The sequence below is a fragment of the Macaca thibetana genome, chromosome 11 (assembly GCF_024542745.1).
Source record: "Macaca thibetana thibetana isolate TM-01 chromosome 11, ASM2454274v1, whole genome shotgun sequence".
Taxonomy (NCBI): domain Eukaryota; kingdom Metazoa; phylum Chordata; class Mammalia; order Primates; family Cercopithecidae; genus Macaca; species Macaca thibetana.
Genome location: NC_065588.1, coordinates 48798169 through 48815905, shown reverse-complemented (window position 1 = coordinate 48815905; position 17737 = coordinate 48798169). Strand labels below are relative to the sequence as shown.

Genomic DNA, 17737 nt, shown 5'->3' with positions numbered 1-17737 from the left:
ATTAGCTGTGCTTGGTGGCGAGCGCCTGTAATCTCAGCTACCCAGGAGGCTGAGGTGAGAGAATCTCTTGAACCTGGGAGGTGAAGGTTGCAGTGAGCCCAGATCGCACCACTGCACTCCAGCCTGGGCGACAGAGCAAGACTCTGTCTTAAAAAAAAAATTACCCTTCCCCACTGTCCCCTCTACATCCCTTCTCTGTGCTCTTTTCTTCCTAGTCAAGCATTACTTTCTTTCTAGCTCAGTGATGCCACTAGAGGCGATGTCTTCTATCTCCTTTTGTGTTATTTGTCATCTTTATTAGAGTCAACTCCTTGAGGGTGAAGACTTAATAAATACATAAACTTTTAAAATACAAAATAATATTTCAGTTATATTTTTTAACGACCTATCATTTAGAGATTAATATTGCATTAATATTGAATTAAATCCCAAATATTTTGGGGATTTAAAAAAATTTAACATTGATAAGGGAATTGGGTGGAAATATACAAGATATAAGACTGGACATAACGTAATCATCATGGAAACAGTTAATAGGTATATACAGGCCCATTGTGCTGTTCTGCTACTCTACATGTTTGAAATTGCACATAGAAGGAAAAATAATTACAAGGAAAACAGTAATATTTCTGTTAAGGAATTTGCAATACAGTGCTTGTGATCTCCAATATATCTGCTGGAAGAAAGTCAGACTGGGAAGAGGAAAGCTCTCGGAGCATGTTGATAAACAGCCTAGCATGCAGAACCTTTGCTAGAGACAGTGACTAACTCCAGCTTCATGAACTGAGAATGCTCTTATTGTGCTGAGATCTCGAGTCAAAGCTGGAGGCAGGAACATTTTCCCTGACTAAAGGAGGTGAAAAATGCAATCTCGGCATTTCATAACTTTTCTAATCCAGGTGTGATCTCACTATTTGTAAAGCCCAGCCCTTCCCAACCTGCAAGCTCACCTTCCAGGACTGGGCCCAGCCCATGCTCTCCATATATAAGCTGCTGTCCGGAGCCTGATTCCTAGTCCTGCTTCTCTTCCCTCTCACCTCCAGCCTCTCACGCTCTCCACAGCCCTCTCATCTCCTGGAACCATGGCCAGCACATCCACCACCATCAGGAGCCACAGCAGCAGCCGCAGGGGCTTCAGTGCCGGCTCAGCCAGGCTCCCTGGGGTCAGCCGCTCTGGCTTCAGCAGCGTCTCCGTGTCCCGCTCCAGGGGCAGTGGTGGCCTGGGTGGCGCATGTGGAGGAGCTGGCTTTGGCAGCCGCAGCCTGTATGGCCTGGGGGGCTCCAAGAGGATCTCCATTGGAGGGGGCAGCTGTGCCATCGGTGGCGGCTATGGCAGCAGAGCCGGAGGCAGCTATGGCTTTGGTGGCGCCGGGAGTGGATTTGGTTTCGGTGGTGGAGCCGGCATTGGCTTTGGTCTGGGTGGTGGAGCCGGCCTTGCTGGTGGCTTTGGGGGCCCTGGCTTCCCTGTGTGCCCCCCTGGAGGCATCCAAGAGGTCACCGTCAACCAGAGTCTCCTGACTCCCCTCAACCTGCAAATCGACCCCGCCATCCAGCGGGTGCGGGCCGAGGAGCGCGAGCAGATCAAGACCCTCAACAACAAGTTCGCCTCCTTCATCGACAAGGTGAGCCAGGGTCATGCCCTCCACGGGGCACTTCAGGGTCCCCAGACCAGAGGAGGAACACATTCCTGCCAGGGAGACCTAGGAGGGAGGGAGAAGGGGACTCAGCCCAGCTCTGCAGAGTGCACGTGGCTTCCGGTGCACAGCCGCACAGCCGGCAGCAGGGACAGGCATCACTCCCACATGGGATCTACGGATTGGTTCTCACTCCTGCCTAGGGAGAGCCACAACTTTTCACAACCCTGAAGCACAGATGAGGCCATCGGAGAGGGGAGTAGGTTAACTCTTCCCTCTAAAGTGTCTAAGAGATTACAAAGCAAATGCCAGGAGTATATGGGCTGGTAAATTACACTCTCAGGTCTGAGTAAGAGGAAAAAAATTTAGAAAGAAAAGAAAAAGATAATCTGGCTGGATTAAGAAAAAATGGGCATAGAAACAACTATAAAACCTGGAGAAATGCTAATTAATTTTAAAAACAGAGAATGATCATAACATCAGAATATTTGAGTGGAGAAACCACACTAAATCGGAAATTAGACTGGAATCTAATCATAAGGCAACATCTAATATCCTTCCTAACTGAGGTCCTATCAGTAATAAAAACTGTACAACACATCAGGTAAATAGTATTTTTAAACTAGATTTGTGACTGTGCTTGGAAAAAGAAAACGAAGAAATGTTGAAACTCACTGATACAATTAATAGCTTACAGTGTGAGAACACACACCTCAATGGTCTGTGGGACAATTTCTCTAGTGAGATTGGTGGGGTGCAAAGGAGAAGGGGTTGGGGGAGCAGAGCCCAGCCTGAGCCTCTCTACATGCACTGTAGTAGCCCAGCACCATGGGGACCTCCTGGACCTGCCAGTAAACCAGGTATCAGACACTTTTTCTTCCTTCCTTTGCCTGGAAAATGACCGTCTTGCTTCCCCTCCAGGTGCGGTTCCTGGAGCAGCAGAACAAGGTTCTGGACACCAAGTGGACCCTGCTGCAGGAGCAGGGAACCAAGACCGTGAGGCAGAACCTGGAGCCGTTGTTCGAGCAGTACATCAACAACCTCAGGAGGCAGCTGGACAGCATCGTTGGGGAACGGGGCCGCCTGGACTCGGAGCTCAGAGGCATGCAGGACCTGGTGGAGGACTTCAAGAACAAGTGAGTTAAATAGGAGAAATGGACTCAATTTCCTGCAGCACACACTTCAAGACTATTGGGTGACCAGGGCCAGATGGGGGTGGCATTCCTAACAACCCATGTCCATGGAAACGGAAAGCACAAATTAGTCCCTAGGAGCAAACCTGCAAGAACCACAAATGGTTATGAGAGGATGGCGAGATTAAAGAAGTGACAAATTTAGGAGAAGCAAAAACCGTCCCTTAGGCGCTCTGTGGCAGGAAAGCTCAATTAGAATATATTCCATTTTGGAAAATGTTGGATTCCAGGCTGCTTTTCTGTTTCATCCTACCCACTGGCTCTAATATATCCCATGCCTTCCTTCCTGCAGATATGAGGATGAAATCAACAAGCGCACAGCAGCAGAGAATGAATTTGTGACTCTGAAGAAGGTGAGCAGATGAAGCCGGGGGTTCAAATTCACTTGGAAGGACAGAAGTGGCTCTGTGTCATCACTCACCTGGGAGAGGAGAATCGGTAGGGGGACTAGAAGGTGGGTAGATTGGGAAGCTGCGCTCAGGTAACTCCAGATTGTTGGCTCTTTCCCCAGGACGTGGATGCTGCCTACATGAACAAGGTTGAACTGCAAGCCAAGGCAGACACTCTCACAGACGAGATCAACTTCCTGAGAGCCTTGTATGAAGCAGTAAGCATCTCCACCATTCTTCTGTTTACTCTGATGGGGTCTGCAAAGGGGAGAAGATGTATAGGGCTGGGTATCTCTGTAAATGTCAGAAGTGAAGTTGATCTTATGACCTTCTGTTCTGCAGGAGCTGTCCCAGATGCAGACCCACATCTCAGACACATCCGTGGTGCTGTCCATGGACAACAACCGCAACCTGGACCTGGACAGCATCATCGCTGAGGTCAAGGCCCAATATGAGGAGATTGCTCAGAGGAGCCGGGCTGAGGCCGAGTCTTGGTACCAGAGCAAGGTGAGCAGAGGGTGGGTAGCCGCTGAGGAATCCCTGTGTCCAGCCCTGAATGCCAGAGAACTGCAGACTTCATTGGGGACATCCCCTTACAGGAAGCCAGGGTCCTCTCACAGGACGTGCACCTGCACTATTAGAGCAGACATTTGCGGAACTTACACCCAAGTCAAGAAGGAAAAAGAACCCAACGCAGGAGGAAAGCTACCATAGACAATGACATAGTCATCTCTGCATTTAGCTTCATCCTGATTGCTGACTTTTAGAAAATGGTACAGAACATTTGTACTCCCTAAGGAAATTAGGCAGATAGTGGTGCCACAATGAGGATGGTCTGTGACTCCAGTGTTTAGTAACCACCCACCACATAACATCAGCTTCTCCTCAAGTTCCTTGGGGAGAAGCCATTAGGTTCACTTCATGACATGCATGATACACAAGAGAAAGTCATCGCTAGCCAGGTAAGAACCCGTAGACACTGTCTCTCTCTCCACCTCTGGACTGCAGTACGAGGAGCTGCAGGTCACAGCGGGCAGACACGGGGACGACCTGCGCAACACCAAGCAGGAGATTGCTGAGATCAACCGCATGATCCAGAGGCTAAGATCTGAGATCGACCACGTCAAGAAGCAGGTATGGTGAGGGGCAATGAAGTAGAGAAGCATCATTTTTTGCTAGACCCATTAGGCAGTCATTAGCTATTATTTGAGATAATTCTTGAAAAGTAAACCAACACTAGGGTGAGGAACATATATAGTTCTTGCCCTCATTGAGAACTCAATAGAGAAGTGAATCCCACTCAAGAGGATGAGCCTCTGAGGCATGAGCAAGGCCAGGTCTCAACAGTCAAGTAAAAAGTCATCACCTCACCTACAGATAGTCACAATTTTGTATATTTTAATGTGGCATCCAGATGTATTCCTCAAAATTTTTCTTGTTGTAGTTTTGAAAACAGCACTCAGTACAAATCTGGGCCTTCATCTTCCATGTACCTTGTTTTTGGGTCCATTGTATTGTCTCCCATCAGATACAGAGCACATTCTCATGCAGGTGCTTAATACAAGGGGCATAGGACTTTGTCACTTGACTCCCAGACTAGACAAATATTGCCAAATGGAAAAACACTGGACAGGAAGAGTCAGAGCTCATTCTCTGTCAATTTTGGGTTACAGGACCCTTGTTCACTAAACAAGAGCCAGCCTCCTCTGGAGGAGGAGGCAATAAGTTCCTTCTCTTCCTTTCCCCTCCTAGTGTGCCAGCCTGCAGGCTGCCATTGCTGATGCTGAGCAGCGTGGGGAAATGGCACTCAAGGATGCCAAGAACAAGCTGGAAGGGCTGGAGGATGCCCTGCAGAAGGCCAAGCAGGACCTGGCCCGGCTGCTGAAGGAGTACCAGGAGTTGATGAACGTGAAGCTGGCCCTGGACGTGGAGATTGCCACCTACCGCAAGCTGCTGGAGGGCGAGGAGTGCAGGTGGGTAACTGACGCGGCTTCCTCCAACAGTTGAGTCCATCTTTAAGGTGCCTGGCACTGAGCACAACTCTAGGGTGCACTGCCCATGGCCATAATTGCTTTTCTTGAGAGAAAACTAAAAGAGCTGTTTCCCATGGACTCTTCTACACACCGAGGCTGCCCACACTGGTCCAGGGAAAGAAGGGCTCTCTGAGGTCTCACCCTCCCTGTGTTCCTCTCCACAGGCTGAATGGCGAAGGCGTTGGACAAGTCAACATCTGTAAGTACCTTTGCTTGCCTTCCTCCCCTGCCCTTGCACTCTTCTGACTGGGCTCAGGCTGACAAGATGAGCTCACCGTGGCTTCTTGTGTCCTTGTCCCCTCCCCACCACAGCTGTGGTACAATCCACCGTCTCCAGTGGCTATGGCGGTGCCAGTGGTGTCGGCAGTGGCTTAGGCCTGGGTGGAGGAAGCAGCTACTCCTATGGCAGTGGTCTTGGTGTTGGAGGTGGCTTCAGTTCCAGCAGCGGCAGAGCCATTGGGGGTGGCCTCAGCTCTGTTGGAGGCGGCAGTTCCACCATCAAGTACACCACCACCTCCTCCTCCAGCAGGAAGAGCTACAAGCACTGAAGTGCTGCCACCAGCTCTCGGTCCCACAGTTCTCAGGCCCCTCTCTGGCTGCAGAGCCCTCTCCTCAGGCTGTCTGTCCTCTCGTGGCCTCCAGTCTCCCCTGCTCTCCCAGGTAGAGCTGGGGATGGATGCTTAGTGCCCTCACTTCTTCTCTCTGTCTATACCAGCCCCATTTGAGCACCCATTGCTCACCATCAGATCAACCTCTGATTTTACATCATGATGTAATCACCACTGGAGCTTCACTCTGTTACTAATTTATTAATATCTTGCCTCCGGTGTTCTATCTCTGAGGCTGAGCATGATAAGAAAATGATCTCTGCTCCTTTTCATTACTGAAAACTGCCTGAGGCTTATATCAGAACAACTTCCACTTATTTTCCATTGGCCCCCAGACTCCCTACCTTAAAAGTATTGTGAACTCCCCCTGCAGTATCCATGGAAGCGCAAGTGACTAGTCGTATGATGTATACAGTCTGTCTCCCTGTGATGAATTCTCTGCTCTTTGCTCTTTGTAATTTCTAAATAAAGCAGGTTTTAAAGTAATGCATGGTACCAATATTTCTTCAGCTTTTTCAGTTGACAAATGCCTTTTTATTTTTAACTGATAATCCATATCCCCATGTGCTTAAACCTTCTCCTTTAGAGAGGTTCAATTAACAGCACTATGGTATCCTGATATTCAGGTCTCTTCTCAGATCAAATTCCTCCTAAATGTTTGGCAAGTGGAGTGGGAGGCATTTGGTCCACCATGATTGTCCACTCTCGTTTTACTGTATGTAGGAACTGGCAGCCAAGTGCCTCTGACTTGGTCTCTAAGACTACTCTTCCTTATACACCGGCGCTTGGCCTAAATGCCCAGGCGGAGAAACATTTTTGGCCAAATAGAATAAAAGTCATTTGAGAAGAAAATAAGATACTTTATTTATACTTAGAATTGCCCCATGACTAAGAAAATTATTTGACAAGGTGTATCAACAGCAATCAATATGTGCCTACTTAGAACTGAAATTACACCTCTGGAAATGTATCCTGAGGAGAATATGCAAATGCAGAAAGCTATACGCACATGGATATGCACCACAGTAATCTTCACAACAGGGAAATGGGACATTAAAGCTGATACAATTAAAATCCAAACAGCTGGGGGCGGTGGCTCACTCCCGTAATCCCCACACTTTGGGAAGCTGAGGTGGGTGGATCACCTGAGGTCAGGAGTTTGAGACCAGCCTAGCCAACATGGTGAAATCCCATCTCTACTAAAAATATAAAAATTAGCTGAGCATGGTGGTGGGTGCCAATCCCAGCTACTCAGAAGGCTGAGGCAGGAAAATCACTTGAACCCGGGAGCAGGAGGGAGGTTGCAGTGAGCTGAGATCATGCTGCTGTACTCCAGCCTGGGCAACAGAGCAAGACTCTGTCTCAAAAAATAAATTGAAAAATAAAAAATAAAAAACCAAACAGCCAGGCACAAAACTCACATGCTTATTCCTTGAAATGGGAAAGCAAAACAAGAATGGAAATTCCCTCCCTTTCGTACTCTAAGCCTCTCACAGAGATTCCATGAAACCGAGTCTGTTTATCAGAAGAGACAGTTATATTCCTCCCTCAGGAGTGAACTGGCCTGTCTGTGAACTGGACTGGCATCTCTGAATGGCTAAGGAAAGTCTCAGGATATGAGCGGATGGTCAGCTAGCGTTGCCTTTGGGCCACCTCAGTTCCTGTTTTCCTCAGGAGTGACAATTATCCCCCTAACATTCTGGCTCCCACATCACTAGAGACATTTTATTTGGTTGGCAAATTCACAGAAGGTGTTTCAGGATCCTGCTGTGTCAGATTCCCACTGTGTTCACCCTTAGGCTTTTCCTCAGCAACATGGGCAGCTTCCGACATTGATGTCTCCTCATTGCCCTCCAGATCTCCCCAACAGCACGCATGTCATAACTGACCCAAGCCCACTGACCACACATACAGTTATATACTCATGAGGTATAATGAAAAGGAAAATAACTGACAAGGTAAATTATCTAGGATGTAGAAGTATACCAAAAGGAGGTTTAAAACAATGTGCATAAATGTGTATCCATATAAAAAATAAAAATCTTATAGTATATGGACATTCAAAGCATAATAAAGGAAAACTACAAATGAACAAACTTGAAACTACGATGAAATGCACCAAATTCTTGAAAGACACAGGTTACCAAAATTCACACAGGGAGAAATAGATTGGAATACTCACATACCTATTAAATAAGTTGAATCAATAATTTACAGCCTCTCTAAAAGAAAGTACCGGGCCCAGATATTTTTATTGGTTAATTCTATTAACATTTAAAAATGAAATGATACCGATTGTCTACAATGTCTTCTGGGAAACAGATGCAGAGAGAACACTTTATAACTCATTCCACAGAGGTCGGTATTACTCTAACACCAAAACTAGATAAAGACATTTTGAGAAAAGAAAACTATAGACCAATACCTTTTATAAACATAGATGCAAAATTGTTCAACAAAATATTACCAAATTTAATCCTACCAAGTACTTAAAAGTTATACACCATAACGAACCAGGATTTATCATATATATGTGAGGCTAGTGTAACATTCAAAAGCCATCAATAAAATCTACCATATCAGAGGACTAAAAAAGAAAAATAATGTAACTATATCAATTGATGCAGAAAAAGTTGATTATATAACCCAACATCAATTCATGTTTCAAAGAAAACAAGCCTGTCAGCAAACAAGAAATGGAGGGCAACTTCCTCAACTTGGTGAAGAACATAAGAAAAATAAAAAATCCCATAGTTAACATCATACTTAATAGTGAGAGACTAGGCCATTTTCGCATAGTTCGAGAGCAAGGCAGACATGTCCCCTCTCTCCACTGTTACTCGCATTGTACTGGAAGTTTAACTGCAGCAGTAAGATGAGAAAAAGCAATAAAAGTAATATATATTAGAAATTTTTTTAAAAAACTCTCTTTGTTCTCATATGACATTTAGTCAATGCAGAAAATTTCAAAGAATCTACCAAAACTTTCCTGGCAGCAATAAGCAAAACAGCAAAGTTGCAGGCCACGAGATTACTAGACAAAAGTAAGTACTTTCTTATATACCATCAATGAGGAACTGAAATTTGAAATTAAAAATCAATACCCTTCAAAATAACACCAAAAGATTAAATGCTTAGGCATAAATCTAACAAAATATAAAGAGACTCCGTAAGTGGAAAACTACTAAATAATGATGAAATAAATCAAAGATATAAATAAATGAAGAGACAATCCAGATTGGTAGATTGGAAGACTCAGAATTATTAAGCTGTCAATTCTCTCTAAACTGATACATAGATTCAACACAATCCCAATTAAAATCCCAGCAAGCTATTGTGCAAATATCAATAAACTGGATAAAGTTTATATGAAAAGGCAAAAGATCTTTGCAAGGTGATAAGTGAAACAATTGTAGTGGTGAGGTCACATTATGCATTTGTCAAAATCCATAGAATTTTGGGGGCATTTTAAAAATTAATATCATTTTAAATTGACAAAAACAAAATTGCATAAATTTATGAGGTACAATATGATGTTTTTATATATATACAAAATATGAAATGATTAAATCAAGCTACTTAATATATCTATCACCTTGCTTTATCATTTTCTGTGGTGAGACATTTGACATTTACTTTCTTAGCTATTTTGAAATATGCAATATATTATTATTGATGATTGTCACCCTGCTGCACAATAGATCTCAAAACTTATTCCTCTCATCTAACTGAAATTGTGCTCTTTGACAAGCTATTCCCATTCTATCCCATCCTCACCCCCTCCCCCAGTCTCTCATAACCATCATTCTACTCTAAACTTCCATAAGTTCCTCTCTTCTACATAACACAATAAGTGAGACCATGTAGTATTTGTCATCCTATGTCTGGCTTACTTCACTTAGCATAACGTCTGCCAGGTTTATCTATATTGTCTTTATTTTTTAGAGCAGTTTTAGGTTCACAGTAAAATTGTCCAGAGGTACAAAAGCTTACCATATACCCACTGCCCACACAAATTCATAGCCTCACTCACTATCAACAGCCCCCACCAGAGTGGTACATTTGTTACAATCAAATCTACGTTGACGTCATTATTAACCAAAGTCCAAGCTTACAGTAGGGTTAACTCTTGCTGTTGTACATTCTATGGTTATGAAAAATGGATAACATGTATCTACCACTATAGTATCATACAAATTCATTTCACTGCCCTAAATAATCTTCTGTGCTCCACCTATTTATCTTTCCCAACTAAGTCTTGGCAGCCAATGATCTTTTTACTGTCTTCATAGCTTTTTTCCTTTTCCAGCACGTCATATAGTTGGAATCATACATTATGCAGCCTTTTCAGGTTGGCTTCTTTCACCTAGTAATATGCATTTAAGTTTCCTCCATGTGTTTTCATGGCTTGATAGCTCATTTCATTTTAGTATTGAATAATATTTCATTGTCCTGATGGGCCACAGTTGACTTACCATTCACCTACTGAAAGATATGTTGGTTGCTTCCTAGTTTGGGAAATTAGGAATAAAGCTACTATAAATATCTGTGTGCAGGCTTTTTGATGGGCATAAGTTTTTAACTCATTTGGGTAAACACCAAGGCATGCAGTTGCTGAATTGTGTGGTAAGAGTATGCTTAGTTTTGTAAGAAATGGCCAGACACTCTTCCAAAGTAGCCATACCATTTTGCATTGCAATGAATGAGAGTTCCTGTTGCTCCACATCCTTGCCAGCATTTGGTATGGTCAGTGTTCTGGATTTAGCTATTCTAATAGGCACATAGTGATATCTCATTGTGCTAAGTTGCATTGCTCTGATGACCTATGCTCATTTACCATTTGTATATCTGCATTGGTGATGGGTCTGTTAAAGACTTTGGCCCATTTTATAATCAATGGATTACTTATTATTAATTTTAAGAGTTCTTTGTACAGTTTGGATAACAGTCCTTTATCGAATATGTCTTTTACCAATATTTTCTTCCAGTCTGTGACTTGAATTCTCATTCTCTTGGTAGTGTGTTTTGCAGAGCAGAAGTTTTATTAATAATTTTAATGAAGTCCATTTCATCAATTATCTCTTTCATGGTTCCTGACTTTGGTATTGTATCTAAAATGTCATTGTCATACCTAAGGTTATCAAAGCTTTCTCCTATGTTATCTTTTAGGAGCTTTACAGTTTTGCATCTTGCATTTAGGGTTACGATCCATTCTAAGTTAATTTCTGTGGCGAGTATACGCCCCATATCCAAATTTGTTTTTCTACATGTAGATATCTAGTTATTCCACACTAATTGTTGACAAGGCTGTCTTTGTATTGCCTTTGCTTCTTTGACAAAGATCAGTTGATTGTATTTATGTAGATCAAATTCTGAGCTCTCTATTTTGTTCCTTCATCTATTTGTCTATTCTTTCACCAATACCATAGTGTCTTTGTTACTGTAGTTTCATAGTAAGTCTTAAAGTAGGATGCTTGTAGTCCTCTGACTTCCTTCTCCTTCAATATTGTGTTAGCTATTTCGGGTCTTTCGCCTCACCATAAAAACTTTAGAATCAGTTTGTTGATATCCACAAAGTAATTTGCTGGGATTTTATGGGGAAAACTCATAGAATTTTATACTGTGGGATTTTTATTAGGGAAAACTCATAGAATTTTATACTGCAGAGTAAACCTTAATGTTTGAAATTAAAGAATATGATTTATGAGATTGAGAGATCCTAGAATGGAATGTACAATGTGGCAAAAGGATCTAACTATATTACAAATGTATGAAATCATCTCCCTGAAGTGGATGGGGAGAAAAAAGGCTGACATTAGGAACTCTGGAAGTGAGTGGAGTCTATGAGACTAAAGGCAAAGAAACTTGTAAGAACCGTATGTCAGTATTGTATTTGAATTGATAAGGTTGCTTCCCATGGTGGGATGACTAACAATTCTGAAACCACTAGGCCTGTGTTTTAGTCAGTGTTCTCCAGAGTAATGGAAACTATAAGATATATATATACAGACACACATATATATGTATATCTCTATCTCTCTATCTATCTACCTATCTGCATCTATCAATCTACTTACCTATCTATCTATTTGGAGAGAGAGAGAGAGAGAGAGAGAGATTATAATGAATTGGTTGATGTGATTCAGGTGGCTGACAAGTCTCAAGATCTGCAGTGGACAAGCAGGAGACCCAAGAAAGCAAGTGTTCTAGTTTGAGTCTAAAGGCAGAAAAAACCTAGCTCAAATGCTATTAGGCAAAAAGAATTCTCTCTTACTAACCTGTTTGTTCTATTCTTCCCTTTAACTAATTTAATGAGGCCCACTCACATAAGTAGGGCAATTTGCTTTACTCAGCATATATATTCAAATATTAATCTCATCCAGAAACATACTCACAGACACACCCTGAATGATGTTTTACCAGATATCTGGGAATTCCCACAAAAATATTCCACAATAATTTAAAAACATTTTTCTATTTCACAACATACTTTTTTTAAAAAAACAAGTTCAATAGTTTTGGGGGAACAGGTGGTGTTTGGTTGCATGGAAACATTCTTTAGTGGTGATTTCTGAAATTCTGGTGCGCTCATCACCCAAGCAGTGTACACTGTACCCAGTGTGTAGTCTTTTATCCCTCACCCCACTTCTACCCTTCTCCCCAAGTTCCCAAAGTTCATTATATCATTTGTATGCCTTTGCATCCTCATAGCTTAGCTCCTGCTTATAAGTGAGAACATGCAACATCTGGTTTTCCATTCCTGAGTCACTTCACTTAAGATAGTGGTCTCCAACTTTAGCCAGGCTGCTATGAATGCCATCATTTCATTTCTCTTTATGACTGGTGGAGGTGGCAGGGGAGTGAAATAGACTCTGTGAGAGTCTTTGGTTGTCGATACGTTTAGTGTGCTGGTTTTCTTGAATGCTGGTTATGCTAGCAGTGAAGTTATCACGTGGACAGACCAGAATGTTGCAGGCAGTGTAATGAGCTATTGTTTTCTCCTTCTTTGGAGCAGGGTTGTTCTGTCTTAAGTTGCTGTACTGTCCTGAGTTCGTTGGCCTCCAGCCAGGAGGTGGCACTTTTGAGAAAGCACTAGTTGCAATAGTAGAAGGGGAATATAAGCTTTGCCCTAAGTTGACCAGGATAAGTATTCAGGTTTCTCAGGTTATGGCTGGGGTCATAAAGCTCTCAAGAGTTTATGTCTTTTGTGATTAGAGTTCTTCATCTGTCTTGTGGAATTTGCAGAAGCCTGCTGCTTTTTTCAAAAAATCTGTGATTTCTTTCTGTTTTCCTGGTATGCTTCTGCAGTGGTTCCTGGAGCAAAAGTTTACAGTGTGAGTCTCCACATGATGTTCTGTTCATCAAAGTGGGAGCTGCAAGTCAACCCCGTCTCCTATCCACCATCTTCCCTCTAATTTTAATTCTATTCCACAGCATATGTTCTGATGATTAATTTTATGTGGCAACTTCAATGGATGTTATGTGTTCCATTCATGTTATACTGTCCCATCACAATATATACTGAGGAACAGAACAATTAAGTAAATGGATAGCAGATAGTTACAGCCAGGGTTTTTGCTGTTGTTATATGAGGTTGTAGATAAGCAAGGGAAGATGCTAGAATGATCCATGTGGTAATGAATTCAAGTTGAGACTTGAATAATAGATACAAATGGTTACAGATAATTATATATAGAAATATGTTTATTGTCAGCTAACAGGGCCCAGAAGTAATAACACCCTAGTAGCAATGAGCACATCTTGTACCTAGATCTTGGTTGCTAAAGCTATTACCCACTGCTACCCACTGTTAACATGATGGTTAATTTTATGTGTCAGCTTAACTGGGCTACAGGTGCCCAGATATTTGGTCAACACTATTTTAAGTATTTCTGTGAGGATGTTTTGGATGAGATTAAGATTTGAATCCATAGACTGAGTAAAGCAGATTGCCCTCCCTATTGTGGGTAGGCCTTATTCAATCAGCTGAAGGCCTGAATAGAACAAAAGTCTGACTGACACTCCCTCTAGTAGGAGAGAATTCTCCTACCTCATGGCCTTCAAACTGGGACAATAGCTCCCTCTGGTTCTACAGCAGCTTCCAGCCTTCAAAGTCAAACTGATACATCAGCTCTGCAGATTTTGGATTTGCCATTCTCCGTAGTTATATTAGTGAATTCCTTAAAATAAATCTCTTTATATATTTATCTCCTATTGGTTCAGTTTATCTGAAGAACCCTGACTAGGAGCAAGTGGTCCTTGGAGAAATGGCTGATTTTAGGACTATGGCAGGAGACATAGAAGATGATCCTGGAGCATCTTGCCATGTCAGAAAGTAAGGAAGCTTTTTAAATAACGAAGAAGCAAACAAAAATGAAAAAACACAAGGTGTCAATTAAAAGTGCTGCCAATGGCCACATTGGAAAAAGTTGAGCGATGAAGTAAATAAATAAATATATGTATTGGATTACAGTGCAAAGTACAAAATAAACCTATAATGCTATAAATAAATGACTGAGTAAATCAGTAAGAGAGGATAGACAACTGTCACATTGAAGAATTCCAAACAATTTATGTAAGTACTCCCCCAGAATGAGGTAGTGTATAACTGTTCCCCGCTTGTGTGGGCTGTGATTAATGACTTCCTTACAAAGAGCAGAGTATGAAAAGGAGGTGCAGTAGTCCCCCCTTATCCATGCGGATAGTTCTAAGTCCCCTAGTGGATGCCCAAACCTCAGATAGTATCAAACCGTTCATATACTGGGTTATCTCCTATGCACACATACCTATAATAAAGCTTAATTTATAAATGAGGCACTGTGAGAAATCAACAATAACTAATAATTAAGTTCTTGTTAGTATTTTAAGTAAAATAAGGGTTCCTGAACACAAGCACTGTGATACCCTGACAGTTGATCTGAAAATCAAGCCAGCTACAAACAGTCTCACGGACCACAGCACAATCAAATTAGGAATCAAGACTAAGAAATTCACTCAAAACCAGACAAGTTACATGGGATTTGAATAACCTGCTCCTGAATGACTTGGGTAAATAATAAAATTACGGCAAAAATCAAGAAGTTCTTTGAAACTAATCAGAACAAAGATACTGAATTTCTGGGATGCAGCAAAGGAAGTATTAAGAAGGAAATTTATAGCACTAAATGCCCACATCAGAAAGTTAGAAAGATCTCAAGTTAACAACCTAACATCACAACTGAAAGAACTAGAGAACCAAGAGCATACAAATCCCAAAACTAGCAGAAGACAAGAAATAACCAAAATCAGAGCTGAACTGAAGGAGATTGAGATATGAAAAACCATTCAAAAGATCAAAGTCAGGTGTGGAGGCTCACACTTTAATCCCAGCACTTTGGGAGGCCAAGGTTGGGGGTTCGAGACCAGCCTAGCCAACATGATGTGATCCCCATCTCTACTAAAAAATGAAAATAAATAAATAAATTAGCCGGGTGTAGTGGCCCATGCCTGTAATCCCAGCTACTGGAGAGGTTGAGGCATGAGAATTGCTTGAACCTGGGAGGCAGAGCTGGCAGTGAGCCAAGATCATGCCACTGCACTCCAGTTGGGTGATAGAGTAAGACTCTGTCTAAAAATAATAATAATCCAGGAACTGGTTTTTTTTAAATTAATGAAATAGATATACCACTAGCTAAACTAATAAAAAAGAAAAGAGAAGACTCACAGCTGAATTCTACCAGATGTACAAGAAGAGCTGGTACCATTCCTGCTGAAACTATTCCAAAAAATTGAGAAGTGACTCCTCCCTAACTCATTCTAGGAGGCCAGCATCATCTTGATACCAAAACTTGGCAGAGACACCACAAAAAAAGAAAAGTTCCGGACAATATCAGTGATGAACATTGAAACAAAGATCCTCAACAAAATACTGGCAAATCTAGCAGCACATCGAAAAACTTATCCACCATGATCAAGTAGGATTTATCCCTGGGATTCAAGTTTGTTTCAACATATACAAATCAATACATGTGATTCATCACAACAACAGAACTAAAAACAAAAGTCACATGATTATCTCAATTGCTGCAGAAAAGGCTTTCAATGAAATTAAACACCGCTTCATGCTAAAAATTCTCAATAAATTAGGCATTGAAGGAACATACCTCAAAATAAAAAGAGTCTTCTGTGGCAAACCCACAGCTAACATCATACTGAATGAGCAGAAGCTGAAAACATTCTCTTTGAAAAGCTGTACCAGACAAGGATTCCCTCTCTCACCACTCCTATTCAACATAGTATTAGAAGTCTTATCAAGGGCAATTAGGCAAGAAAAGAAACGAAGGCATCCAAATAGGAAGAGAGAAAGTCAAACCATCCCTGTTTGCAGATGGACATGATTCTATATGTAGAAAACTCCGTAGTCTTGGCCCAAAAGCTCCTTTAGTTGATACACAACTTCAGAAAAGTTTCAGGATACAAAATCAACATACAAAAATCATTAACATTCCTGTACACCAACAACAGCCAAGTCGAGAGCCAAATCAGGAAAGCAATCCCATTCATAATTGCCACAAAAAGAATAAAATACCTGGGAATACAGCTAACCAGGGAGGTGAAAGGTCTCTACAATGAAAATGACAAAACACTGCTTAAAGAAATGAGAGATGACACAAACAAATGGAAAGAACATCCCATGCTCATGGATAGGAGGAATCAATATCATTAAAATGGCCATACTGCCCAAAGCAATCTGAGCAGATTCAATCACACTGAATTATATTCAATGTGATTCCTATCAAACTACCAACAACATTCTTTACAGAACTAGAAAAAAATTATTTTAAAATTCATATGAAACTAAAAAAGAGCCTGAATAGCCAAGGCAATCCTAAGCAAAAAGAGCAAAGCTGGAGGCATCACACTACCCAATTTCAAACTATACTACAGTAACCAAAACATGGTACTGGTACAAAAACAGACACATGGAACAGAATAGAGAATCCAGAAATAAGTCTACACACATACAACCATCTAATCTTTGACAAACCTGACAAAAACAAGCAATTCTATAAGTGGTGCTGGGAAAACTGGCTAGCCATACGCAGAAGGCTGAAATTGGACCCTTTCTTTACATCATATACAAAAATCAACTCAAGATGAATTAAAGAAAAATGTAAAACCCAAAACTATAAAAACCCTGGAAGACAACCTAGGCAACACCATTATGGACATAGGAACAGGCAAAGATTTCATGACAAAGACACCAAAAGCAAATGCAACAAAAGGAAAAATTGACAAATGGGGTCTAATTAAACTAAAGAGCTTCGGCACAGCAAAGAAAACTATCAACAGAGTGAACGAATAACCCACAGAATGAGAAAAAATTTTGCAAACTATGCGTCTGACAAAGGTCTAATATCCAGCATCTATAAGGAACTTAAACAAATTTATAAGAATAAAACAACCCCATTAAAGAGTGGCAAAGGACATGAACAGACACTTTTCAAAAGAAGACATACATGTGACTAACAGTCATATGAAAAACAGCTTAACATTACTGATAATTAGAGAAATGCAACTCAAAACCATAATGAGATACCATCACACTCCAGTCAGAATTTAAAAGTCAAAAAATAACAGTTGCAGAGAAAAAGGAATGGTTTTGCACTGTTGGTGGGAGTGTAAATTAGCTCAACCATTGTGGAAGACAGTGTGGATTCCTCAAAGACCTAAAAACAGAAATACTATTTGACCCAGCATTCCCATTACTGGGTATATACCCAAAGGAATATAAATTGTTATCTTGATACTGTTGTAAGTATGTTGCAAAATAAAGCAAACAAACAATATGTTAATGTCAGTTAGAGCCAAACTTTTCAGTGTGAGACAATTTAAATGTAG

The 17737-nt window shown here is 41.5% G+C and overlaps 1 protein-coding gene across 1 annotated transcript; it reads left to right on the top strand.

The window, feature by feature from the left end:
- Positions 1-1014: 1014 nt before the first annotated feature.
- On the top strand, positions 1015-6346 carry LOC126931084 (keratin, type II cytoskeletal 6A-like). Its single transcript, XM_050748823.1, has 9 exons — positions 1015-1622; positions 2556-2770; positions 3120-3180; positions 3339-3434; positions 3559-3723; positions 4225-4350; positions 4969-5189; positions 5414-5448; positions 5562-6346. The coding sequence occupies exons 1-9, from the start codon at positions 1083-1085 to the stop codon at positions 5795-5797; spliced, it is 1695 nt and encodes a 564-aa protein (XP_050604780.1). The 5' UTR covers positions 1015-1082; the 3' UTR covers positions 5798-6346.
- The last annotated feature ends 11391 nt before the right edge of the window (positions 6347-17737 follow it).